The sequence below is a fragment of the Aquila chrysaetos genome, chromosome 26, assembly GCF_900496995.4.
Source record: "Aquila chrysaetos chrysaetos chromosome 26, bAquChr1.4, whole genome shotgun sequence".
NCBI lineage: Eukaryota > Metazoa > Chordata > Aves > Accipitriformes > Accipitridae > Aquila > Aquila chrysaetos.
Window position 1 is genome coordinate 12,811,597 of NC_044029.1, and position 27,995 is coordinate 12,839,591.

Consider the following 27,995-nt stretch of genomic DNA (forward strand, 5'->3'; position numbering starts at 1 on the left):
AGACTTCAGAACTTGTAAAAACAAACAAAAAAATAAGGCCACAAATTTATGCAAGCTTAATGGGTAACTCTAAGATTTTATTGCTGTTATTCTTGGTTATTTTCTTTCCTGAGTAAGAATATGTAAGATCTGAGATTCAAAGTTACTAATAGTCAGAGGGCTTCTCTCTGCTCTTCTTCCTGGTCAGAGCTGTTATAAGTGACCCAGAGCAATCCATGCGTGCTGATGTTTGCGAGGAAGCTTGTGGGCTTCTGGGACTTGGGACAGCACCATTGCGTTTTAGAAAAAGAATGCTTCATGAAACCAAGTAAGTTTTCTGTAGCGGTCATTTTTTTAGAAATACACTTTCTGCTGTATTTTTTTTATTATTTTGGGCTCTGCGGTGTCTGTTTGCCTTTCCAGATGTTTTATTTCTGGCTTAGATCCACCAACTTCGTGTGAAGCCTTTTTTGTAGCCTACCTATACTTATAATTGCCTAGTGGGACCTTTTTTATGTGGATTCTCCGTGTATAATGATTGATTCATGGAATTTATAAAACCTAGGAGGACATTCTTAAGCTTATATTGATATTGTTCATCACAGGGTTTTGCCAGCCTTTTCTGAGCTGTTGAATGCTTGCAATCTTGTCATATCCTTTTAGAGATTCCTATCCTGAGGTGCATAAAATTGCATAAATATGCATCCGTAAATGCTAATGCAGTTCTTCACAATATAATCATACTTTTCTTTCATGTTTTGATTTCTGCTGCAATAATTAAACATACTGGCATTTAAGTGTCGTTCCTGGCCTGTGAGCATTGAAATAGTAACTCCAAGGGCTTAAGAAAAACTGAGAAAACGTTGTGATCCATAAAATTAAATGAATCTGCAGGTCCAGGTTTTGTTCCGTTAATCTTTCTCAACATGCAGGCAAACATCTCTGCTTTGTGCATTTTAACATCCTGCTCTAAAGTCTTTCTAAACAAATGTCATCTTTGTATTCTTAAAAAAAAAAAAAAAAAAAAAGGCAACAAAACCAGTCTCAATCTCTTACACCCATCACAGGGACAAATCCCCATTTCTGGAACTAGTAATATGGCCAATATAAAACATCTAGGTGGGTAAAGAAGCTCCAACCTGGGTATTTTTGCAAGAAAACACATTGATTGGTGGAAGTATGGTAAGTGGTAGAAGTTTAATTCTTGATACAAGTGTATGTAAACAAAATATCCCATTCATATCTATGCCTTCTGTGAATGTACTCTCATACGATGTAGTTACAGAACACTTTCCACATTACAACTCTGAGTTCTTCCTAATTCAACTACAAGGGATCATCTCCTCAGCCAGTTGCCAAGGATACCGTATTTCACATATTTTGCTGTTTTGAAACAGTTGATTTTTATGTAACGTTTCTCTGTGAGCATATAGGTGTTGTTAACATGCTGCATTATTTTCACAGAATAAGGACCAAATCAGGATTAACTGAAAACATGCTCTCTAACAAGCTACGTTTTGATAGTAGGATTATATCGAGGTAATCACAAGTTTTGTGAAGCTTTTCAATTCTGTGAATTTATGAATGATGATCATTTTACCCTCTTGAAATTAATTGCACTGAACCTTTCTGTTCCCTGTTTAGAAAAAAGTATGTGCTGTGTGGGTATATATATGCATACATGGATAATACACATTTTGACATGGCTGATGGATAGTGGCTTTACAGTCCCATTGTACAGTGTTAAGATGCATATGTTACGTTACCATCATACCCGTAGCTCTGCGCAGGACAGTTAGCACAGGGGCTGTGTAAAATAGTGCTCTTAGCCATTGTACCTCAGCTGATTAAAAACTAATTTAGTCTTGGCTTAGTATGTGGCAACCACTGTGGATGGAAAGGATGGCTTTGTGTCTTGTTTGTACCTCCTTGCATATTAAACTTGCAGGTTTAGGGCATCTTTGAAACTGTTCTGAATTGAGTAGCAGTGACATAAACATATTCTTCAGCTCTGAAAGTGGCGCTTTTTCTGAAGCAGTGAGCTGTACACTTGTTAGACATAGCTGAGGATTCAGCCACGTAGCTTCAGATACCACAGTGAATGCAGTAGTCCTGGTGTAAGTGATCCTTTAGTTAATGAGTGAAAATGACCTTGGTGTACTAAAACATGAAGCCTTGAAAGCTGTTTTTAACATTATGGAGAATGGAATGTTGCATTAAAATGTGTCCAAATCCAGAAGTTGAATTTCATGGTGGTTTAGAGAAAAGAGTCAGATACCTTTTTCAAAGAAAGAGATTGTACAATGTGCAACATTGGAAATAAAATGCATATTCCAAAATAAATGTTATTTATGTTTGGGTTGAATTGGATTTATATAGATGCAAAAACATAAAGGTGCTTTTCAATTTTCCTTCTAGAAATGGTCGCGATGCTTGTAGAGAGTTGATTGGATTTTTTTTTGCATGTGACAGATCCCTTACTGTGTACGAATTTCGACAGTTTGGAAAAAATAGGTAGGATGAATTACTTCTTTTTAAAAAGGTTTTAGAACCCATCTTCCACTGTATCTAAGAAACTTATATAAATTTAATTGTTTTAATAGCAGTTTTGAATTATTTCACAGAACAAATGCCTTGCCTTTCATTCAGAAGGGAGTTTATCAACATCAACGTGGACAAAGGAAGGGAAAAGCTTATGATCTTAGTGACTTCTATATTGTAAGTATTCTTCTGCTGAATGTAAGGCAATTTTGTTGGTGTTTTGGAAGCAATATCTAGATATTCGAGTTGAAAATTGTGATCTAGCTTTCAGGGAAGACCAAAAGTCTTCCCCTTCAGTAACATTTTCGAATTAAAAGATTTTCAGGAGTCGATTATTTTGCTGTCCCATGTTGTAGAGATTCCATTTGTGGCTTCAGATTAAGCTGTAGTTTGAAATTTTCCCACTAGAGGACACAAGACTGCAGACAGTGCAGACCTTTTTGTAGGCAAAATGAACAACTTGGGAAGGAGAGTCCTGAAGATGAAGTAGATGAAAGTACTTGCTAAAAATTAATAATCTTTGCAAGGTCTGCTGGCATTTTTGACACAAGACAATGATTAAATATTTTTTTAAACATGAGGAAATTGCAGGTTAATTGCTTTTAACCTAAAGTTTGAAAATATTTACCACCAGATGTTTAGATAGAGCTTTTGAAACAATGGTAAACTTCATCTACTAACTAATCTGATGGCTGACTACAAATCATACTGCATCTTCTGTACTGCTGTACTTCTGTACTGGGTTAAGTGTTCCTGGTTTATAAATACTTAAGCAATTTTTCATGTGGAGTGTTTGCACTGAGTTCTTCACATCTTCCTACAAATCTTAAGTTTAGAGCAAAAACAGTGTTCAAATGAAGTATTGAAAGTAAAAGAAGGCAACATTAGTTTTTAGAGTGTTTTGTCTAATCACCTGCCTAATCCTAACTGTTTACATGTGGCTATAAGAGTTTCCAAGATGAAATAGATTACTTTCTTTAAGGGTTAAAGCTATTTTTTAGAGACTTCTTAATTTTTTCTTTTAATTGTCATGTGTATCTTTGCAACCTGCAGATGGAAATGTGTTCTGAATAAAGATGTGTCTTAAAGCTGTCCAGAAAACGTACTCTACCAAGTTCAATAGCTCTTTGGAATGACGTCGTATTTGTGAATCTCCATATCTGTAAACAGGGTTTCTGGGCTGACATTAAGATATACAAATCTCTCACAAAGTCCAAATGATTGAGACACTTGCACAATAACAGTGTCTCTGTTGCCTTCCTAATTTATGAGTTCTGGAGTCTTTATAACCCAAGTCTGCATGGATATTACAGTTAGAGCTACTGCTTTTTTTTTTTTTTAATTCTTATTGGTATTCTTTGCTTTTAGTTTGCTGCTTTTCTTTCTCTCCCCTTCCCTATTCTACCAAAACAAAAAGCATCTTTAATTTTGCAAAATACATAAGGTGTGTCCTCTGTCCCCAACATGGAGGGAAGGGGAATTTGTAATACTCAAAAGAGACTGTACTGGATAATAGAACTCTATGCTACTAATAACATATTTTTATTCAATATTTATTTGTGAAATACAGCAATTTTAAAGAATAACATTATAATTAATCATTGCAGGAATGATTTGAACTTTGAGAAGGCTACTTTTTAGTTGTTTGTTTATCTCAAGTATGATTTTAGGTTATTGAAAATAACTGTGGAGGGTTTCCTCTAGTCTGAGAGAACTTCGCTTTCATGCAATCAGTGTGGCACCTTCTGTGACTCTTTTCTGTGGTCCAGCGAGTTTTGGATCCCATAAGGATGAAGGGACAAGAAAAATTGAAAAGTAGAGCCTGGCGGAGGGAACAACAATCTGTAGTCTCATGTTTCTCAGCTGTAGATCAGGCAACAGTAGGCCCTCTTACTAGACAAACCTCTATGTAGATAATGTGGATATCCTCTATGAGGATAATGTGTCATCTTGAAGCCTGCAGCTCTTTTTATTTACTACTAGAAAGGCTCTGTTAAGAAGGTTAACTGACCTTAGCTACACCTTTTCATTATTTCATACCAAGGCTTCTAACAATCACTTGAAAGTCTTGCAGAATGTATTTTATGAAATACACAACCTAATTGGAAATCATTGTGTGCTTTACCAACAGGGAGCTAACCTAACTTTCCGAAGTGTTGATCATAACCTTCCAGAAAGTGTTAAGCAGAACCCAGTTCTCACCCTTCGTGTGATAAGTATTGATGAAGCAGCTATGGATTTTCTAAAGTAAGTGCAGCTAACTGTTTTTCAAATTACCTTTCCTTCCTTAAGAAAAAAAGATTTTTTAATAAGAGCTTCTAACATCTTATACTGCTAAAAAAAAAAAAATAATAATCTGTCTTTAGGCTGTTGTTAGGAGAAATTAGTAATCAGTGTTAGTGGATGTTCTGTAATTCAGTAACTTCCTAGAATGATAAGCAGGAATTTTAAAATAAGAATTAATTAAATTATGAAACTGTCCTCTTTGCTTTGTTTGAAGTCAGATGTTTTTATATACAAATCATATACTGAAACTTTTTTTGTGATGAACTAAAATACTATGTTTGGGGGAACAATGCTTTTTTTTTTTTTTGATCAACTTTATTATTATCACATCTTTTGTGAAGCTTATGTTAAAAGCTTGTATTGGTCACGGTAATGCAAGTGTTTGAACACAGGCAGGGGAAGGATTAGCGTTTTCTCTCTCTGTTTTTTCTTTTTCATTTTCTTTTTCCTTCCTCTTCCTATCCCTTCATTCTTCATTCTTCCAGATATTGCACCCTGTTGAAGACTTCAGGCACTGGGACAGGATTTCTGCACATATTCTTTCAAAATAGGTTTCAGTAAATTAAGGTGTTCGCAGTCTGAAAGATGGGAATTTCTTTGAACTTTTTCAAATGGTTAAGTGAATGGTTAATCTTCGAGTATGTGTTTATTTTTGAAGGTAATATTCTCATCTCTATATCTATGCAGAAGTAAACTGTCTAGGGAATGAAGCATCTTTGTGTGGGGTTTCTGGCTTTTATTGTGGATGTACTGGTTCTTAGCACAAATAAAATCTTGGTATAAAATTTATTGCACTGCTGTGTTGCCTGAACACAGAAGTTACCTAACAGTGTTGGATATACAGTCAGAGTTTGATTACTCAAATTTTGGTGAGGAATGTTAGTTGATAGCAGATGTTACAAGGTAGAAATTTTCATAAAATCATGCAATCATAGAAAGGGACCTCAAGAGGGTCTCTAGTCCAACCCCGCTGCTCAGAGCAGCATTCACTACAGCAGGTTGGTCAGGGCTGCATCCACTTGGGTTTTTAATATCTCCAAGGATGAAGACTCTGCAACCTCCCTGGGAAACCTATTCCAGTGTTCAATCAACCTTACAGTAGAAAAGTGTTTTCTGATGTTGAGAGGGAACCTCCTGTGTTTTCAGTTTGTGCCAGTTGCCTCTTGTCCTGTCACTGGGCACCACTGAGCTGAGCCTGTCTCAGTCTTTACTCCTCCTGTCAGGTATTTATGCACACTGACAAGATCCCTCCAGCCTTCTCTTCTCCAGGCTAAACAGTTCCAACTCCCTATATTTCAAATGCTTCAATCCCTTCTTGACTAGGAACAGCAGTAACAGAATCTCAATTAAATACGTTCAGTATCGAAAGACTAATTTTGTTAGCACAGCTTAACTGACTATTATTTTTCTTTCTGCAAGTGTTTAGACACATGAAGCTTGTTCTCAGTTATGGTAATATTCACTTTAAGGTCCCTTTACACTGAAAGCTTTGCAAAGGAGCCATAGTGAGCTTACAGTACATAAAACAATAAATTCAAACATAATTGGTTATAGAAATGTATAGTTGTATGATGCTTAGTGCTAATTGTTCCCTCTCTGCAAGGTTTCCTTGAAATAAAACACAATATAGTTCAATTTCATATAGTTTATGTAAGACATATTACATCTCAGAAGCCTATCATTCTGGTAAACAGCTTTTTCTTTCATTTGTTGCTAATCTTATACCTGTGAAATTTGGAGTCAATCAAATGTTATCTCTGAAGCCTCCAGAAAGAAGACCTCACTGGGGATTTTGGATTTTCGGCTACCCGTGGTGGAACAGATTTTTTTCTTTTTCATACTCTCTCTCTGTGTTCTTTCCATTAGTGACTAAATTTCAGATTGTGAAGTCTGTCTTTTTCTTCTGAATGGGGGTGTTACTGAACTCAGTATTCTCTGGTGCAAAACTCTTGAACTGAGTCCTCTTACCTCCATTACTGTACTCACAGAGAATCCTGTTCAGGTACAGTCCAGAAGGTCTACTGCAGGTTTTCAGGAGCAGCTATGCCCTGCTGTTACAAGCCATGAAGCTTTTGTTTTACATGTGTTTCAGAGAGAGTATGCTGTCTTCTGTAGGTCGTTGTTGGCTTTCCAGTTTAGGTGGTTTGATACAGGCAAGCTTTTAGGGACTTCATAATGGGAGGTACCCAAAGCGGAGATGAAAAGTCTTAATAGACAGCAGAGAGGTAAGTCTTTGGCCTCAGAAAGCAGGAGTACTCCTCCATGGCAAAGCACTGGTGAGCAAGCAGCTCAAAGTTGACAGTAATGCTTTTCCATTTGCCTTCCTATTCTGATTAAAATAATTAAATAATTATAGGACCTTTTTTCTCTTTCATCCAGTAGGTTCTTCTACAGTATTTTTTATCAACCTTTATAATAATTTCTGATGGGGGCTTCTGGGATGCCCTTCTCAGAAGGGAATGTGCCAGATAAAACACAAAATTTAAGCATAATTCCTAGATCACACCTAAGATACGCTGATCCAGCTTTTGGTCTATACCCTTGCTATTTCTCTTCTAAAGAGAGATTTGTAGCTACTTCATGTTATTTTCCTGTTGATAACTAAATGTAGTTGCTTTAACAAACTATTCCAGTGGCCTGAGCTGAAGATTAGGACTGTCTTGAAATAAATTTCTGGAGATTTTACGCACAGGAGGAATTATCCATGATTAATGAATTAGTAGAGGAGCTGCTAATGGAATATTGTTAGAAAGGAATTTTTGCATATCTGCAGCTGTTCAGCAAGGACTTTTGTGTGTTCCATCTCAAACTCAAGCAATTGGATACTATGCTTGTAAGGGTAGTATAAGAATTAAATATAAAGTTCAAAATGTTTTTTACTACAGCTGTTTTGAATTCAGTAATATTACATGTAATTTCACCAATCAACGCTGATTTTTTATTATTTTAGATCTTCTATGGAATTCAAGCAAGAGTGTTCCAAGCAAGTGGTCGATGACAGCGAAGTTTTCAAGAAGATTCAAGGTTTGTATCTACCAGAACCCATTTAATTTTATTTTCAGTACCTCTATCTTTACAGCTCAACACAAAGAACAATAGTGATGTTAGAAAGATTTTATTTGTATAAATGAAATTAAACAAAAGTTAGATATTTATCAGAATATTATTAGACTGATACCAGCATAAATCAATCATAAGAATACTTTGTCCTGTCTCTTTTTTTAAATAAACAGTCTGGCTAAAGATCGTGGAGACAGTACAGAATAATTGTGAAAGTAATCAATAAAATGTTAATCTGTGTCAACATAATCTCTGAAAAATGCTGAAACATAATGCTGAAACATAATGCTGATCCTATGTTGAACTGGCATTAAATTAAAATAGTTACTGGCAAAATGTACAAACACAATCTCATTTCTTCAGTTAATTTTGTGCTAGATACTTCTTTTGGAAATTATTTCTATACCTTGATAAGGTGGGGGGTTTTTATAGTCTTTAATATTATGCTTATTAAAATATGTGAGTATAATTTGAGTAGTATATTCTGGAGTATCTAAATAAATTTTACCAGGTTCCTACCTACAGCCTTTAGGACAAAGGCATAGCTTTGTGTTTAAAATTATGGAAAGATGTTTATGCAGTGCTATATATTATCTTTGTAACCTGTGGTCAACAAAAACTATTGAAGTGAACAGCTTCCAGCTTGTAGAATCTCCACTATTTACTGTCATTAGCTAAACCTGTTTTAAGTAGGTACTCTTTGGTCATTAAAGTCTGCTTAGACATTTACTTTTAGAAAAAATGTTGGAATAACAATTAGGGATATTTTTTAATCTTCTAGTTATTCCATTTTTTCCCCTTGCATAATAGACACAAATTGATTTCTCAATTATCTGACTACATCTAAGGTTTGCTGGCATGACCTGGAAGAAGCTTACATGTATATACTTCCAAGACATCTTTTAACATACGTCTGAGTTCGAACTTCACTGGAAAAAACTTCCTTCTTTCACCCTCCCCCCTATCTTGCTTTATAATTGTAGACACAAGTAATTTGAAGATATAATATGATAATAGCAGATGACTTCTGCTAACAGAGTATGCTGAGAAACCTGGACATACCTGAAGTAAACCTGCTACCTAAAAAGTTTGATAAGGCTGTCATTTTTACCATAGAAATAGTTTTCTGCTTGTCATTTTGGAACGATTTTGCAGAATTACTTTTATTTGTTCTTGTTTCCACATGTATTTAACATGTCTGTGCGATGAAGGAGCAACTTTGTGTTCCATAATGGAATGTTTGTATTACCAAAGTAGCATTCCTAAGTTGCTTCGTATGTTGAATCATGGTATGTGATCAGTTCTAGCAGAAATAAGCGGTTTTATAATCTGAGCACGTAGAGGGCAATAGCCATTCTTCCTTTCCTTCTGTGATCTCTTTAAAAGTTTTGTTAGATGTTGCTGCTGCTTTATATGACTTCTCCTCAAATGTTAAGAAGCTGGTAGTTTCATTTGAACTGACATTCTCTCATCAAAGATAAAGGAGCCTGGATGCATGGATATGTCATTTTAACCAGCAGTATCATAAGTAGCTGCGGTTTTCTTTACTTTTATATGAGCTCCATGGCATGTGGCCCACTTCAGGTAAACATTGTGTCCTTTATTTCTCCAAATCCTCAGGTATATTCAGAGAGACACTAAGTAAAAGAGGAGTTCGGGTTATAACGGGCTTAGGAAAGTGTTTCCGACAAGTAGACAAGAACAGAAATGGTTTTCTCTCTCAGGCAGCCTTTAAAGAAGCTCTGAAAGTGTTCCATTTGGAAATGCCTGAAGGGGTAAGTCTAGCTGAAACTGTAATCATGGGTATTATCTTACTTTAATTTATGGAATCACTTCTTTTCTTTGCTTAAATCTATAGTTTAATAGCTGGTTTTTGCAAGATGGTTTTGAGTTTGGGTTTTTTTTTCCCCTTGTGGTATATTGGCATTTATGCATTCAGGTCTATGAGAAATTCTTAAAAATAAAAGAAATTTAAAAACATGCAAACTTTTTGCATCATGAAGAAGCAATCCATTTTTTTCTTTTTTGGCCTTCTAAAAATAACTTAGATGATGCTATTTACTTATCTTTTTTCCTTGTTTTAGATATTATGTTTTAAAAATAGCCCTCAGCTATCAGAACTGCAAATAATGTGAATTATGGTCATCAGTGACCGATGATGACTTACATTATTTTGACAAATCTTTGAGTCGGTTTGGATTTGGAAGTTGTTTTTTTGTGAGAATACTGTAATTTCCTATTACAGCAATTGTTTTATTCTAAGGCAGACATAGTGAAGAACTTTGGCAAAATATTTTTAAATTGCAGGACTTTGAATCCTTATGGCTGATTCTTGATGATAGCAAGAGTGATAAGGTCGACTATGGAGAATTTACTCGTGCCGTGTTTGGAGAAATGAATGAATATAGGAAAGCATTTGTAAGAAAAGTAAGTTTTGTTGCAGATATTCTAAGTGTAGATATTTTGCAGTCTAACTTTGGAGTTACTTATTTGTCATATTCTGGTTGTTGATTTTTGTTGTTTTTCTTAAATTGTGCATCTGGTAATTGACTTTTTACACTTTCAGATCAGTTTATTAAAATAAAGGTAAATTGGAGGACTGCATGCTGTTCCAATGTTGAATTAGTTAATTTTAAACTCTAGAATTAATTCCTTTATTATTTTGAGTTTATGCATACGTGTGTTATTCTTACAGTTCAGTCCAGTGTATAAAACATCTGGCACCCTGAGACTATCTCTTCCAGAAGTCTGTTTCCTTATTTTGGCAGGTCACTATATCTGCGTGCAGATTTTTTTCCCTTAGTGTCTGAAATAGGAGACAATAATACTTGCCTCCTTTGAGACCTACAGTTAGAGTCATCATATTTGTGAGACTTCTTATGTTTGAAATGCCATTTGTTATATGTCTCTAATATAGTGGAGCCGTTTGCAGTATGAAACACTGATTACAAACCAGCCAATAGAGTAGCAACTGGGTATCAAGATCAAGAAAAAATGACATGTACTTTCATACTTTTAATCACGGAGGATCTGACTCTCCTAGTCTTATGTATCGAGCATGTGTATTTGAGTAAACTGAAATGAAAGTGAAGCTGCAGTTAGCAGCGCTGAAGAGGCTGTGTTGAGGCCTCTGTCAGAATGACACGGGAAATCTTAATACTTGGGGAAGGCAGAAGGGAAGTGGCTTAACTTCTGATTCTAAGGTTGAGCTAGAAATTTTGGAGAGAAGACAAATTTTTTTTGTGTTGGTGAGGGCACTACATTTGATGTGAAAGCTGTTGAGATAAAATAATCATGAAACTCCATAATCTAGAATAATTTTCTGGTATCTGGTGCTTTACATAAAATAGGTAAGTTGACATAATCCATTGCACAAGATCTAAAAGTATGTGCTAGGTAGTTAAGTATATTTGATCTTTTATGTCTTTACCTTCTTTTTCTTTTTTCCTTATATGCTTATATGAAACTCTTTTTTCCTTATAGGCTTATATGAAACTAGATTTCAACAAAACTGGGAGTGTGCCTATGGTAGATATCAGGAAATGTTACTGTGCAAAGAAACATCCTCTAGTGTTGGCAGGTAATTCACATGAACAAAAAAAAAAAAAAAAAAAAATCTGTAACTACTGAAGTAATCCTGTTAGCAGAGATACCAGATCCAGAAACTGGTTGCAAATACAAACTGTTTTCCTATTGGCTTAGACTTGAGCTGTTAAGGAGACCTTTTTTTCCTCTGATGACCTATAATGTGTTTATCTGGAATATGACTATAAATAGTAATGGAGTTCATATACACAATTTTAATACTTGCTTTTTATCAAGCTGCAAATACTGCATATATGCAGAGTAGTTCCTTCCCCTACCTGTGTAGGACTACATTTAAGCAGTTATTTCTCAGGTTTGGCGTGCAAGTTATCAGTGACACATTTGATATTAGTAATTTTCACTTAGGAGGATTACTCTCATTTTCATATTACTGTTTTCCCTCAAAATATGCAAGGTTTCCAACTGACACTGAATGTACTCAGCACTTGAAGTTCCTTCTGAATAAATTATTCATTTATTTCTGGGACAGGTTTGTCATCCTTTACAGAGGAAATGTTGGTATCTTCATTATTTTTTCAGGATTCTCAAAAATGTTTAAACTCTGCCATGAAAAAATAGGAGTTTAAATATTTGTATGTCAGTTTCTAAAATAACATCTCCATGTACCAAACTAGTCATTGTGAACGTCTCCCTAGTGACCTGACCCTTTGTTTTACCTATAGAAGAGAGGATGTTTTTTGTATTGCCAGTGATTTTAATGGTAACATGTGAAGTCACATGGTGGTATAGGGATGTTACACGTGCAATTTTTTCCAATGCTATAATGCTATATTTTTTTTCCATTTTTTTCTCAATGCTATGAAATCATCTTGAGTATAATCTTTATTAAGTCACTAGAACACACATGCAAATTGCAGAACACTTTTCGAATGCAAACTTGAGTACTAAGGTTTTCCTAGAGCTTTGAACTTGTATTATATTAATCATGTGCTTTATTACAAATAACTTGTGAATTACCAAAATTTTAGTTTACAAATCCATTATTCAGTTTCTGCAATCATTTGAAGAAAAAAATCTTCCTGATCTCATAATTCATTGAAATTGACTGCGGCCTCATGTTTCTGTTGATATTTAATGCCATCACGTGCTATTAAAGTAAGGTGATTTCTGCAGCTGGTATTAAGTGAGCCAATGACTTAATTCTGAAATCAGAATATTGAATTTGTTCAAGAAAAAAATTATTTGGAGGCTAAAATTGTAAAGTTTCTTGCCTGAATTATATAAATGCTATATATTCAGTGATCTTGAAAATGTATTTAATGGAAAAATATACTTTTACAGGCAAAGCTACAGAAGAAGAAATTAAATCGTCATTTCTAGAAACATTAAGAGAGTCCTGCAGCAACCCCAATGAAGTGTCCTATTCTGAGTTTGAAGATTACTATGAAGGATTAAGTATTGGAATCATGGATGATGATGATTTTGTTAATATCTTAAGGAACCCTTGGGGAATTTAGAGCGGAAGATGACAAAAATGGAGACATTTTCTAAACAAGGAGTGAGCTAAATAGGGAGGATTTAGTCTTGATGTGCATTACTTCATAATTAGTGTCTTAAACTGATTTCAGGGACTGAAAATTTTTGATGCTTTCAGAATAATATATGGCAAATTTCTTAGAGTGTCTGTTGAGCTATGCTAACCACTCTTTTTTTTAATATAAATGCTGTTCATTCCTTTTCATTGGAAATAATAAAGGCTGTTCCCCATACCAAAAGGCATCATTTACTTGATATTAAAGTGGCCTATTTTAAAATAAGAGGGAGTTAGAATAGTAAAATGCATGAAGGAGTATATGCAAGAGTAAATTTAGTTTATGATGCATTGTGAGAAGCTTTAGATTTGACTGTATAAATATCAATGGCAGCTTTTCTTCAGAGTTTTCTTCCTATAAAAGTAATGTGTTTATTCTTATAATGTTCTTTTGTCTCATTTGTTGTTTCTTATGCTGGTACTTAGCTTGAAAGCAAGCAGGTCATCCTTTTCCAATTTTGAGGATGTCTGCAGTACTGAAAGCACAGAGATGTTCACACCAATTAGTCCTTTGGCCTGTGGACCATCTTGACTGATCTTACTTTTTTTCATCTTGGTCAGGCATCCGAAGCTGAGCATTGAATCCCGAAGGTTTTAATAAGCACACGTATATTTTGTAATACACTTCTTCTTTTCCTATATTTTGCTAAGTGGTTTTCAAAACAAATAATTTATATTTAAATATCTGGTTTCTTTCCTTTCTATTGCTGTGATTTTTTTTTTTAACTAAAACTTAGCAATGATATCCTTTGTCAAACTGATATATAGCGTTTCTTATCTACTCTGAAGGTATAAAAGAGAAAAGTGTAAAAAAAACCCCACCACAACCACATGTCACAACAAAAATTAAACCATGAATTAAAATATTCCTTGCTACTTCAAATATTCAGCCAGATACTCTTGTCAATGTAATACATCTTGTTAATTCTGTAAAATTATTTGTGTTAAGAAATAGAAAATGTATTATTAATTATATATAGAGAGAGAGAGAGAGCGCGCCTTTGGTTTCAATATACCTGTCATTAAAATTAACTGTATGTTGAACTGCATTTCTTAAGCCTATGCAATTAAAATATATTAGAGTTTCCTCTGTGCTTGTCTGCCTGGTTTTGAATTTATAGTCTGTGGTTAACAGAACCTTCCTCTGAGATGGAATTTGTTTCCTAGGAATTTAAGGGCAGTGCTGAACAAGATATAGCACTTTCTTGTTCTAATAGCTTGTGCATTGTCATGTTTTGATTGTTTGTACCCTGTCCTCAATTGTAACTAGAACTGCAGTTTCTGCTCTAAATCCTCAAATGAGGGATTTGGGAAGTTTCTTTTGGGGCTGAAAAGTCTGTATGTATTAGTTTACAGAGAAAGGCAAATTCTGTCAATGCTTATTCTAAGCAAGAATTCTGATGTGACTGATTACAAATTTCTTACTCCCCATCCCTGCTGGAATTTCTCGTGCTGGAAAGATTTTGTTCCTTAGTGTTCTTGGAATTGGTGATTCCGAGAAGGGCAACTTCAGCTGGTTTTACAGGGATCTGCTCGTTAATGTGTTTGAATAACTGAAAAATACCAAGTGGCATTTTTATTAGTTTTTCAAAGGATCGCCTGCTCTGTTTAGACTTCTTCACTTAGGAGAGTTGTACCAACGTTATAAAATTGTAGCTCAATTTAATAAATGTGGAAGTGATTGTGAAATGAGGTATTGACATATTTCTTTTTGCAATGCTTAATTTTTTTGTGATGCTTTTAGGAAGGTCATTCCACATTATCCTATGGAATGGAAAAATTGATGACAAGTGGATGTATCCTTAGTGGGCCTGCTTATCAGCAGAAGCCGTATAGATCACATCTGGTGCAAATTAAGCGTTCTTTATTTTGTTCTTATCACTAAAATGAGGTGCTGTTATAAGAACATTATAGCTTTGGTAGTCATGTATTATTTTTTTTTCTTAATCTGAAGACAGATCCGTAACAGGGTAATCTACGGTAAATTCTAAAGGTCAGAAATTGCCTGAGAATAAAGTAGGTACTCTGATAATTATGTAAAATTACGTAAAACCTGCTAGGTATATAATTTCTATTAACTGCAATGTCAGTTTTGCATCAGTGGCTGCCTCAAAACATCAGGTGTGATGTCTATGATGAATTTTTAATGTAGTTCACCAAAGTCACTTTCCATCCACCCACTGGTTTTCATTGTCTAAAATTAAGCTGGTGACAATTCAACCCAACTTCTACCCAAGGCTGGCCCACCATGCTTACAGTTAGTAGAAAAATGCAGAAACTGTATTCAAACCAGGGACTGTGGTGTCTTTCGTTTCATTACCAGTCATCTCAATGCCCTGATTAATTGCATTCTGATTTGCTCTCTTACTTACTTGCAAACATCTGATGAACCTGAATCCTCCTCTTTGATGAATGCTTTGTAGCTTTAAAACTTTCTGGAGGTGTCTGCTGGGGTTTCCTGCCCTTTATATGTGTTTCAGACAAAATTTTTATACGCTTGCTACCTTTCTCAGAATTGCCCATGTTCTCTGAATTAGGACGTGTTCTAAGAAGTGGTGTTCTCGGAGAAGCTGGCTGGCTTCTTTCCTGAAACTCACTGCTCAATAAAACTAGTTGTCTTCATGCCACCCTGATTTACGCTTCGGCTAAAAAGTCTTAGCAACCTGCCGCAACTGAGAACATCAGAAGTGCATTATGCGGCAAACGTATTTTGTCCTATTAGATGGGCACGCTCCCGGAAGACAAGTGGAAGTTAATGAAGTGATGTAACTCCTCAATTCTCAAGGTCTATGACCACTTCATCAAATGAATATGCACTTGCAATGTTAGCTGGAATGTTTAAGAGCATTTTTAAAAAGCAAAACACAGTAGCTTCACTTTGTCAGCTAATGGACTATGGGATCCTCACCTGGGATAGCTTTGTTGCTGAGCGGAGGTATTCTTACTGATTACACCCACACACTCATTTCTTTTCCCTAAGAGTCGCTGCCCGCTGACCAAATTTTGTGGGTCTTTTGGGGCCAGAAAACCCAAAAGATTAAAAATGTATCTACCACTCTGTGTTTGTATGGAGGTGCTGGTTAGGTTTGGGGTTTTTTGGTCTTGTGAGTATTTTGGGGTTTGGTTATTTGGTTTGGTGGTGGTTTGGGTTTTGGGGGTTTTTTTGAGCATGCTTTCTCTAGATAGTAAAAGGAAAAGCCTAGAGCTGGTTTCTTATGTGTTGGTCTGTTAAGTCCATAGAAAAACAAAGCAGATATGTTTCTGTGGCAGAAAAAGGGAAGGTAGAAAATCACACACTTTTTTTCTGTGTATTACTCTAATAATTCATCCTTCCTCTCCTTCATACTCAGCAATTTAGAGACCGAGATAATCCTGTGCTTGCTTTTCATGTTGATAACCATCTTGTCTTTGAGAAGCTGAGTCAGAAGGACTCTGTGGTAATCATGAGGCATCTCCGGTGATGAAAGAGGCAAGCAGTATTTCCTTCCAGACCTATTTAGCGTATTTTTTCCGCAGAGAACATTTCAAAATATTAACTGAACTGGAAGGTACTTAGAAAAGAAATGTGTTAAGATGGTACCTACATGATGACCTGATGAAATACTATGTTTTAGTGGCTCCTGTACTTCTGTTGCACCCCTTTTTGATTGTGGGGAAGTAGAGGCTTAAAGATGATAGAAAGTACACTTCTGTGATAAACAGATCTGTTTTGGTTTTTTTTCCCTCTGGTTTCTTAATGTTTACTATAGCATCTGTTGTGTTTACCTGGAATTTATAGTATCTGGGTACCTGTTTTCTGGCTTTTTTCCTCCTCACTCATGTGTTACAGTTTGGATGGAATTAATTGGATTTGTGCTTGGAAACTTCTGTGTTTATTGCTACCGGCAGAATTTTCTGTGTCCAGCATCCCCAGAGAAGCAGCTTCAAAATAAGAAAAGTAATAGCCATTTCTTTGTGGTTTGATTTTTTTGCAGGCTGCGTTCTCATGAAAGATGTTTAATATTTTAGGATCCTTTGCTGGCTTGTGTATTTTTTAGCTCGTGTCTTCTGACCTTTTGCTGTCATTTTCGCCTCCCAGTTTTAGGAGCAAAGAGGAACCTGAGAGACTGTGGAAAAGGTAGAAGAGATGGTATTTAGAAGGTGTGCTGTCTGGATATCTAACTAAGGAGGATTCTCCCTGTAGAAACCTGACACTGCTTTTGAAGTGCCCTTTTGAGTCGTCCCGGAGAACCTCTTTGGCGGACTCCTTCCAAGCAGACAAAGACCTGAGAGGTTCTCCTCTTAGACAGCCGAGGTCAGCCCGCGGCCCCTCGCAATCCGCGGTGAGAAGGGCTAACCTCGCGGCTGGGAGAGGACGAAGGCGCTTCCGATGTCTGCGGGCTCTTTGATCACCCCCGCAACCGGGGGCTCCGTTCGGAACCCTTGTGGGGAGACGCTTGCGGGGAGGAGACTTCTGGCAGACGTTTAGCTACCTACCAATGTGCCAAGCTAGAACATGAGGACTGTCCCTCTGGTGGAAAAGCTGCTCTTCATAGCAACTTTTCGAAACATCAGCCACTTGGTACCGTCTAGCTGTGGGCAAGTGTAATGGAGAGGGCAGAGGCTGGACGGAGACGGACTAGAGAGAAGGCATGAAGAAAGGACAGGCAGAAGACGTAAAATGGTAGCACTTAAGGGGGAGATGAAAAAGTAGGGGATGGCAAAGAGTGCCTTTGCAGCAGGGATTTGTGGGGCTTCTTCCCTGTCTTTTCCCCATATTTCTATTTTATGCCTCATCTTGTATTTGGTTGTAAGTTGGGAGTGAAACTTGGCAGGAACTGATTAATTCAGGTTCAAAAGGGCTCTGTTCCAAGGGCAGCTCCTGGTGCTCCCGTGTCCTGTTTTTATCTATCCTATTTCTAGGGTGGTTGTTGGTAATTCTGCTCATGTTCTGATTTTGAGAGTTCTGGCCAAGGCCCTCACAAAACTCACTTTGGGAGGAGCGTGCCGTGGACAATACCTGCTTTACACTGCTTTACACTTCACGTGGGGAAACCCCAGGCTGTTAAAGGGAAGCACAGGTTAAAAACAGTGGAAGCTAAAATAGCAGCTTTAGGGGTGTATCTTAAAGCGATATTCCCTTTTCTTACAACCTCTGTCAAGTAAGTGAACACTTAATGACTCCTGTGACTAACTCTGGGATCCTATGATTTGTCTTGGCAAGAATTAAATCCTGCACTCACACTGGTAAAATTATTCCCCTGAAGTCGTTTCTTTTGACAATAGTATTTGCCTTGCAGATGCTCGTGATCAACCGCAGGTTTCAGTTGTGAATACTGCAGTTGTTTTCATCCACTAGACGTTCTTGAGTTCTTCTCCTTTCTCAGTGTTTCGTGACCAGAAGGAACAGCAACAGAGGTCAAACCAATGCTGCAATTTCACTTTTGTTTTTTCCTTTAAAGCCAGCATTTTGGAAGTGCCCAATATAGCAACACAGTTTAAACTGAGTTATAATATTCTGCTTTTTATGGGTTTAATATGCTTTTGAGAAATATCTGTTCTAGAGATTATTGTTGCATAGACCCAAGTAACCATAGGGAAATAAGCACTCAGAAAAGTTAGTTTGTTTATTCATTAAAACCAAGACAGCGAGAAGGGAATCGCTTGTTGGTGCCAGATAATTAACTTTCCATATTCCTTGTGTTTCTTTTCCAATACCTTAGCCCTTCTTTCAGACTATGTGATTTCCAAGTTCTCTTTCCAATTTTATCTTGATATGCCTCCAAACTCTTTTCTTTTGGGAGCATCCTTCTTGGAAACAAGCTTCTTCTGTAACAGCCAAAATGCTGAAGACTTTTCTGAAATAAATCAAAATATGAAGTAACATCCCACAACAAAAATCCCTGGGGGAGAGGATAGGAGACGGGGCAGATACAAGCAAACGGTAGCTATGATGACATCACTACTCATCAATATTTTTTGTTCATTCATATCTTTTGACTCTTCCTTCTGGAATGCCAGCCTTGAAGAAAAGCCTACCCAGTACTATAGGTCAGTTTAAATACTCTTCCTTCACATACCGTCAGAAGAAATCAGTATCAAGATTTCACGAGGTTGTCTACTCCATTATCCTATATTACCTGGAAAAAATAGTGTGTGTGCCGCCTTCTCATCTGTGGTGGAGACTCCACCATATTCCCAGGTAATCTGTTCTATCACTTCAGGGTGCTTCATGTTAGAAGAAATTCCCCGCTGATTAACCTGAATCTTTCTTGCTACAGTTTAAGCCGATTACTGTTTCCGCTATCCCATCCTTTCCTTATGCAACAGCTTTGAAAACTATTACTACATCCCCTTTGATCCGAAGTTTGCTAAATATGACTGTTTAGGAAAATTACATTAGCTGGACGTGTTTAGTCCATTCTCATTATTCTCCCTGAAGTGACGGTGCCTTTCTTGTGCTGAATGCAATGCCCCGCGCTAGGCACAGTGCTCTCGTTAAGGTCTTGCCGGCGACGTACTTGGCTTACAGATTTTATTTGTCGGTGTGTGTCTCTCCTCAGCAACAACCTGATGTTATTAAGTATTGCTGAGGTTGTGATAAGTTTTAACCCACAAATTGTCTTCACGAGAACTGCTTTTTCTTGCATCATTTCACTTGAGGAACGGTGAAGTTCTGCCACGCTATGAGATATGGGGAGATGTTCATGGGGGAAAACCTGGCCCTGAGTGTCTCAGCTGCGTGGGAGCTTTGTGCTTACGCTTCTTTTCAGGTTGCCAACATGCTTTCATCAGCTTTACCTGAGACTAGAAGAGTTATTTCTCCTTCCTAGTTTTGCTGCATCGGATATATGTCAGTGAAATCCACAGCATCAACATGGAATCATATAATGGAAAATAAAGAAGACCCGCACAATGATTTTTTTTTTTTAATTAATTTTTTTAGAGCAGAAGGGGGGGTAAAGGGAAGCTGAACCAAAACGTAAGGTGTTTAACAGCAGCTCTTTTCAGACGCTGTATGTAAATGGTCTCTTATGCAATTAATAAATGTAATATAATAACGTATGCAGGTACTTATTAGAGTAGGTTTTATCATTGCTTATTTTTGATGTCACAGGGAAAATCTTTGTCTCAGCTGAAACATATCTTTATTAGATCTTGATATGGGTGCTAATCCCTGCTACTGTCTGATGCGTAGAAGCGCAGGGAGATCACCTTCAGTCTACAGTTACTTTACTGTAATTCCCAAGGCAAACCTTGCTTCTATTCAACAATGTTCAAGATGTAGGACTTCTTTTCTGCTGCTCTGTTTTTCCTTCTTTTACTTAAATTAGGCTGTCTCCAACCTGGTGAACTGAAAGGTTTTGTTTGGTAAACATAGTGAAAGAACGCTATTAGCAGGTGAGGTATTTCTTCAGCCCCCTCATTCACTTACTGCTGTATTAATTTCTGCAGTGCCTTCCCCCTCCTCCTCAGTGAATTTAGCTACCATGAATAATACATAAAATTATGAACTGCCTTTCACCCCAAAGGAGCAGACCACAAGGTTGCTTTAGACACTAGTCAGGATTATGTCAAGATTACTAACTTGTTAGCATTCTTCTTGGCTTAATCACATTTTTCTTTCACTAAAATGAAAGGAGTAGTAAAAACAGTAGCCATATTAGTTCCAAATAATCATGGACTTCAAACTGTTCCTTTGCACTTTTACTTCAAAGACAGTCTTTTTGATAACGTGTTAGATTGAATTGTGCTCTTGGGCTGTAGAGAGTGTTTGATGGCAGCAGCTAATGTAGACTGTGCATTCATAACTCATATCTATGAGCAGTTTAAAGGTGGAAAAAGATGGTTCTGACACTTAAAAAACCAACCCAGAATGATAACAACATAGCAGTGCTCAGTTTAGACTGAGTTTTAATTGCCAGTTCCTAATATCTATCCTGATAGAAAATGTTCAGAAGCATCAAACAAAAACTGGCATGGTGGATGTCAACTTAGCGATCTAATAAAATGCAAGCAGAGGCTGGTGACATATCGCTGTGCTACTGCAAGTGCTTTATGTCAATTCTGTACTGTGAAGCTGAATGTCCTGTTGCCGGAGGAGGACACGGCGGTGCTCTGCCTTTAGGAGGAACGACTGACCGGAGGCCTTTTTGCCCGTCTGTATTCTTGAACGCGTTTTGCCTACAGGAAGGGTTGGGTGGCTGTAGGATGGGAGCTGACACGTGGAACCTCCTAAGCAATTTTCAAAAGTAACATTAAAAGCCTAAGCCAAGGAGTTATTAAAAAATGTAAATGAACCGGATAAGTAGTGGTCGTTTTCTCCAGGATTAGTGTAATAGTCACATTAATTATGGTACTGCTAGATTTTAAACTAGAGCTTCCTTTCCTGGAGGAGGAGTAGCAATCTTTCAGTCACGGTAGTGGGAGAAGCTTAAAGGTACACTGAAGATGGCAGCTCGCTCTGCTCTCAGAGCATCTTTTTTTTTTGCATTTTGTCTTCTACTGTGCCTCTCCTTTTGATGCTGAAACTTTTTGAGCTGGGACATATGTCAGTTACTGTTTCATTAATGTGCTTTCTAGCTTTGAAGTGCCTAAAAACTGAATCATGTGCTGAGCTGGGCACTGTGCGAACTACTACTTTGGGATATAATCCTTGCCTCAGAAAATGTAAAATCTGAGCTGGAAAAGGTATGAGAGAGAAGAGCTGAGGATGGGAGACAGGGAATATTATGTTAACGATACAAGCAGCTAACATTTAACATAACCACAAACATCTCAGGTTGCCTCTTGCTTAACAAATATCAATGATAATGATTTGCAGAATGAAAAGTCAGAGCAAATCCTCATCTCTCCATCGGTTAGCAGGAATGCTAAGGTAGAGCTCTAGATAGGTAGGGGTTTGAAATATTGTGAGGCTTTTCTTTGTTTTGGCAACTCCCAAATAGAAGATCTTTAGAATCCGTTCTTTTTTAGAAAAGTCCTTTGAATCTCCCATGAGATTCTTCTTGGCTGCATAAAGTTTTGTAAAAAATAATTATTACACGATATGGGAATGCCTCTTCCCTTTTGACAGTCAACATTTACTAAAGAATATAAAAGGAACAATTGTGTGTGTATTGTTGTTGTTAACCTCCATCTTGAGAAAAAGCGGGTGAGAGCCTGGGTGGAACGAAGTGGCAGTAAGGGACTTGCTCGTGCGTGCCTTGCCTGTAGCTGTCTCGCATACTTCAATGGCGTTCCTCGCTGCGGCAATGGCAGACTGGCTGCTGTCTCTCTGCCAGTCCCGCTAACTGCCGAATTGCAAGCTAAGTAAGTAGAGGGGTGAAGGTTCCAAAACTGACACCCTGAATTCCTACCGGAGGCTGCCAGTAAGCTCGTACCCATGCTGCAGTGATCTTGAATTGAAAATATCTTCTTAAGAGGGGTATAAAACTCTCGGGTAAGCTTAGCCTGTATGCCTTCGAGGTGTAGGGCGACGAAGAAGATGTTACTGCAACTCAGACTCAAGAAACGGAGCCACGGGTGGTTGTGGCAAGGTCTCGGTTAGTCGCCGGCAGGAGTGTACGGCTTAACTTTAGGCACCTCTGTTGTGCTGCTACAGTCTTTAGGCTGTCTGCTTATTCTGCAGAAAAAGCAGAGTCTTCCAGACTATTAGAGGCATGTGTCTTTTTGTTGCTGAGTATGTAAAAGAAATTACCATAGCTAAACTAACTAGCAAAAGTTAGGAGGGAATTCGCTCTTCCTGTGGCACACAGATGTCAAAAATCGATCCTACTGTAGTTTGGCAGATCGGATCGGTCCAGGACCTAACGACCGTCTCTGTTCGGAGTTCCCACTGCCAGAGGTACGCAAGACCTTAGGCAAGACTGCTGACGCCCCAAGGGCCCCGTTTTCTCCGGTCCAGACGCATCCATCCCTCCGCCGCTCCCTTGACACGCCAGGTGCGCAGGACGGGTACGCGGCCGGGGTCGGTGTCTGGCTGGCCGTGCCGGACCTGCTCTCCCCAACCCCGGTGCTGCGCTCGGCAAGAGGGTCCCTTAGCAGCAACGGCAGCCCCCGAGCCCACACCTTCCCCCCGTTGCTCCAAACGAGCCCTTTTTGTCCTTTAACGAAGGCGTAGAGCAACTAGAGCACTGCAGTTGGAAACAAGTTGGGAAAAGATCTCAAGGGTATCTATCAAAAGTTGCCGAAACGTTCACGAGATTAAGGGTGGACGCGGCACGTCCTTTGACAACGAAGTGTAACGGTCAATGTGACCGATGCGGGTTTACCCTGCGCTTAAGTACAGAAGCTGACTCGCTCAAAGACACGCGGAGACTCGAGAAATCCACTTGCGGTTTTACAACCTTGTATTATTTTCCTTATGCTGAGACGGGCTACTAACTGAGCGTCAGTTAGGCTGTTTCTGCCAAGACCTCTCTACCTCAGTGTGACCTTGCACAGCTCTTTAAGGCTCGCTGGCACCTTGCCTCTGAGGACGAAATGCTGACGATGCTACCCGCCATGGATCTGGTATTTCCCATCTGGCTCTCCCCTGTCAGGTAGGGTAATGGTCCGATTTACGGGTTATAGCAGAAATGTATGCCAGCACCTCTAACTTTTGTGAGCAAGATCGAAGCACGAGCAGAGGAGATGCAGTGTTTATCTCTTGAGAATACTGTTCTGTTTCCATGGCAGTAGACAGCTCAGTCCAGATTTGGGCAATCTTGTCTGCAAAGTAGCATGAAAAAAATTAGGAGAGAAAAACTTGACTGCAGCTGAATGGAGGCAGTCAAAATTAATCAAGCTTGCATACACTGAGATTGGGTCTGCTATATGAGACTGCAGACACTATGAAGAAACCTCTTTGCTTCCTGCATAGCTAAGGCATCTGATTTAAAATCTGCCTGCGTCAGTCAGTGAGACTCTGCGGGAGACTTCTGCCACTCGCACTCTAGAAGTTTCCCTTCTGACAGGTAAACTGTAACTACTAACAATGGGCCCACACTGCCATTGCAAGACATAATTATTGAAATTGCTACAAAACTATTGTTACAAAAATCTCTTCTACACACTGGTAGAGTGATAATTAAATGGCTGTAGCTTCAAGGATGCCTCGAAGATCATCAGTGCAAACGTCTTCAGAAGATAACCTATTAAAGCAGACCCCTTGCCTTCTTGGATACGTGTATTATGGTCTTTTACTAAAAATTAATGAAAATCATGGAGTTTTTTAGTCACAGAAAGGAGGACAATGATAGATGAGGTAGGTTTCCAGTTAAACCCTGGTGGAACGCAGAAACTAGGTGGAACAATGCCAGTCATCTGAAAACCCTTGTGGTCCTTTGAGTGTGTTTTCATTGATTTTGATGGCATGTGAGAGAGGGTTTGCTGGCTTCCGCAAATAAATCACCATCATATGTGGGTTATGTATTGGATTTGAACTGATTTTAGGAGAAGATCAGTAAAAGCTGGCATTAAGTGAAACACAATACTGCTTCCAGAAAATTTTAGCAAGTGGACCTATTTTAAAAGCACAGACTAGCTGTTCAACAACAGTTTGAATATTGATTGAGGTAGTAGATAGAGTGTGTACCAGATGATAATATAATTTACCAAAATAAAAATGTAAAGGTCTTTTCCCCACCCCTGCTCCCTGCCCCTGTCAAATTATGTCCAACTCAATTTGATCAGTTCAGAGACTTAGAAGCTAAAGATCGCTTTAAGTTTCTTTGTAAGGCTTGTACAGTGCCCCTGTAAATTGGCTGTTTCTTAATACAGTCTTTGCCAATGAAATGAAAATGACAGATGTTTCAGAGCAAGCTATGTTATAGATCTGGGTTTTTTTGTTTTGTTTTCTTTTCTTTTCTTTTCTGAAGAGACTGCTAGAATAGATAACAAGGCACTTCTGTTTAGACAGATTTAGTTCTTTCAGGGCATGCTTTTCTGTAGCTGAAGAAAACTATTTGTCCTGCATCTTCTAGGTGATTGTTGATTATTTATATTATGGGAGTGCTTAAGACTTGCAACCAGATGAGGCCCTCATTATGCTGACACAAAGTTTATTATTGATGTGTTGCCCAAAAACTTCAGTCAAAATGAATGAGGTGGATAAAGAATAGAAAATTGCAGAAATGGTGGGAATAGCATTTCCCAAAATCTTCATGAGGTTTGTGCTCCTGTGCCAGGAGGCGAGTGGAGGCGAGCTTGTCTCTGCTGGCTCAGATAGCCACGCTATAGGAGAAGATACGTGGCTTGGGCATTTCCCCATTTTTCCACCTCTCTCTGCTTTCTGATTACAAATGGAAAGATTTACCCTTCTGAACGATGGAAGCTTCTCCCCAAGAGCTGTAACTAGTTTGGAGGTACTCCATTCCTTTCCCTGTCCCTCAGGATTCTGTATGTTTGACTAGGTCATTCCAAGACCTTTTTTTTTTTTTTCAGTCTCTGGAAGTATATAGAGCACCTGGAAGAAGCTCAGTCCATGTGTTTACATTCTACTTGAACTGAAGAGTAAACACCCGTTGAGGAGCTCAGTACTGTTCTGACCGTTTAATTAGTCTTCTTTACAAAGCCACTATCTCGCTGGCAGGTGACAGTCCCTCAGAAGTGGCATCATGTGCTGGCAAGTTATGAATGAGAAAGACACATCACTGACCTTTAACTGGAATTGAAGCAAATTTTCAGGATAGATCAAAAATTCATTCCAACTATTTCAGCGTCGGGCACTAAAAAGTGTAAGCATGGACAGAGCCTGAGGCAATGCCTCCTTTTATAAGCAGAATGTAATATCCTGTATCTCTTGAAAATGTGCATCCCACAAATGTGAATCAGCACTGACAAAGCTACTTGAATTACAGCAGAAACAGGTGAGTAATCCTTCTTTCCACCACCTTGCATTGCTAATACCTCTGGCATTAGTAACTGGAGGGAGCCAAAGGGCACCGCAGGCTCACAAATGAAGAAGGCAGAGGCTAGGAGAAGATTCCGGGGTGGCTGACCTTTGGGCAAAGGGTGTGTGGGATCCAGTCCTGATTTAGAGGAACAGTGGAATCGGAAGTGGAGGGTGACAGTTTCTAAGGGATTGTCCCCTGTGAGAGCAAGTATTTTGGGTCTGGGAGTTTATGAGGCTGGTGGGAGGAGGCGATTGATCGGAACGGCTCCGCTTTGCATTATATGTGTGTTCTTGTAGCGTCGTGGGCAAAACAGTCCTCCGAGCTGGGGAATTTTCACTTGCTTTATTTATTTTAACCACGCGGGAGGCAAGTGCCAGGGCTCCTGGCTGGCTGAGGCTCAGGAGGGCAGGGGGGGCTGCTCCCAGCGGGGCAGAGCCGGCTGGAAATGGATGGGACTGCAGGCACCCTGCGGTCCCGCTGCCCAAACCTTGCTGTTTCCACCCAAGATGCTCAGTCAATACGATCGCAGTTGAAGGAATGTCTTTTGCTGCAGAGGCAACGCTAAGCAGGTTGCTGAACTTGCATGTGCCAGTGCTAAGGAGAGCTTTGGAAAACAGGGAAAGGTGGAAGGAATTTGGGAGAGGAGCAGAAAAGAGATGGGGAAGATGTGTTTGGCGGGAGCTGGGACATGGAATGGGACAGGCTTGAGTTCCTCTGTGACGGGGAATCTGAGGGACACCCGTGGAAAGAGCCCAGCTCCACCTCAGCCCCCAAAAGAGAATGGGCAGATTCTGCGCTGGAACTGCCTGAACCTGGAACGGTCAACGAAACGGTGTAGCTTGTGGTATTGGAAGCTTGTGAAGAGGGACGTTGCTTTGAAATCTTTTGAGCACCCGGGGGAGGGCTGGAGAACCAAGAAGACGACGAGAACGTACAGGTTGGTGTGCTCCGGGGTCCCAGCTCGGAGCAGAAGGAAACACGAGGATTTCCGAGGGCAAGCGTGACCGTGGGGCTCGGCGCTGAGGCAGGAGCTGTGCGTGACACGGGGCTGCCGCTGGAGTTAACGCAAGGGAAAATGGGCCGGTCCCGGCTCTACAGCGAGGTCGCTTCACGCTCCCCTTCCCAACACCCCTTTCTTTTGAAAAGAGAAGCTTGAAGCCTGTTTTAATGTAAATAAAACCGTACACTTTACCATCCCCTCGCCACCACCGGGGAAGGCAATGACTCAACCATGTACAATGGGTTGTGCTGTGGATTACTCGTTAGGCAGTGCAATTAGTGTTCACCTGTTTTTCCTACTGTGTCATGTGCCTTCTCAGGAGACCCCAGTCTTGGGTTCCCTAGTTTTTCTTTCCTTGATAAATATAACGTACAAGGAACTTTTCCAGTTTTTCATTTTTCGATGAGAGATACCACATTCCCCAGCATTTCACAAAGAATTCAAGATCTGGGGTTGGGTTAGGCTGACAAACCACACCTGCCTGTATGCAGTGCCTCGTATAGGGGACTCCCGCCTGCTACCGTGGGACTAAGAGTAGACTAATTTCATGACAGTTTTCACGTTTTGTCCATCTGTCTTGTCCAATCCTAGTTTTGTTTGTATTTTTCTACAGTAAGACCTTTTTTCACCAATTCTGTGTTATTGATCAAACCTAGCTCGTATTTCAACTGCATTAACTAAAAATGCAATCATGCTTTGGAATTTAAAGATAATGACAACTTTCTGCTGGCTTTGTTTCCAGCCATGTCCAATTTAACTACACCATGGCTCCTTACAGTTGTATTTCACAGACATTTACTTAATCTATTAATTCTTTTTTTGCAATTTCAGAGTAGGTTTCTGACTTATCATCAATGTACTTCAGTATAATGTGGCTGTCATGTTCTGCAAGATCTGTAATGGATTAGTACATGTAATTGTAAATAGTAGAGATTATTATAAATAATAAGGGAGAACAGAAGAAGACGTGAAAGAAACAAGTAGAAGCTTAATAAAATGTTAATGACAGTGGATATTTAAAATAATTAGTTCATTTACTTAATCATCAAGTAAATTGATATAAATCGATCATATTTTGGCTATGTTGCACTGTCTTCAACTATAATTTTCCATTATAAAATTGATTTTTTGTTTG

At 38.7% G+C, this 27,995-nt stretch overlaps 1 protein-coding gene across 7 annotated transcripts in view; it reads left to right on the top strand.

Moving 5' to 3' along the window:
• CAPS2 (calcyphosine 2) overlaps nt 1-14,090 on the top strand; it is a 32,690-nt gene extending 18,600 nt beyond the window's left edge. For all 7 annotated transcript variants that reach the window (XM_030003052.2, XM_030003051.1, XM_030003054.1 and 4 more), the window contains 10 exons: nt 188-307; nt 1,444-1,518; nt 2,398-2,493; nt 2,604-2,697; nt 4,652-4,767; nt 7,757-7,830; nt 9,487-9,641; nt 10,174-10,293; nt 11,350-11,446; nt 12,754-14,090. In XM_030003052.2, coding sequence (XP_029858912.1) covers nt 188-307; nt 1,444-1,518; nt 2,398-2,493; nt 2,604-2,697; nt 4,652-4,767; nt 7,757-7,830; nt 9,487-9,641; nt 10,174-10,293; nt 11,350-11,446; nt 12,754-12,929 — 1,123 coding nt within the window. In that variant the 3' untranslated portion in view covers nt 12,930-14,090. The remainder of the gene's footprint in view (nt 1-187; nt 308-1,443; nt 1,519-2,397; nt 2,494-2,603; nt 2,698-4,651; nt 4,768-7,756; nt 7,831-9,486; nt 9,642-10,173; nt 10,294-11,349; nt 11,447-12,753) is intronic.
• Nucleotides 14,091-27,995: the final 13,905 nt, after the last annotated feature.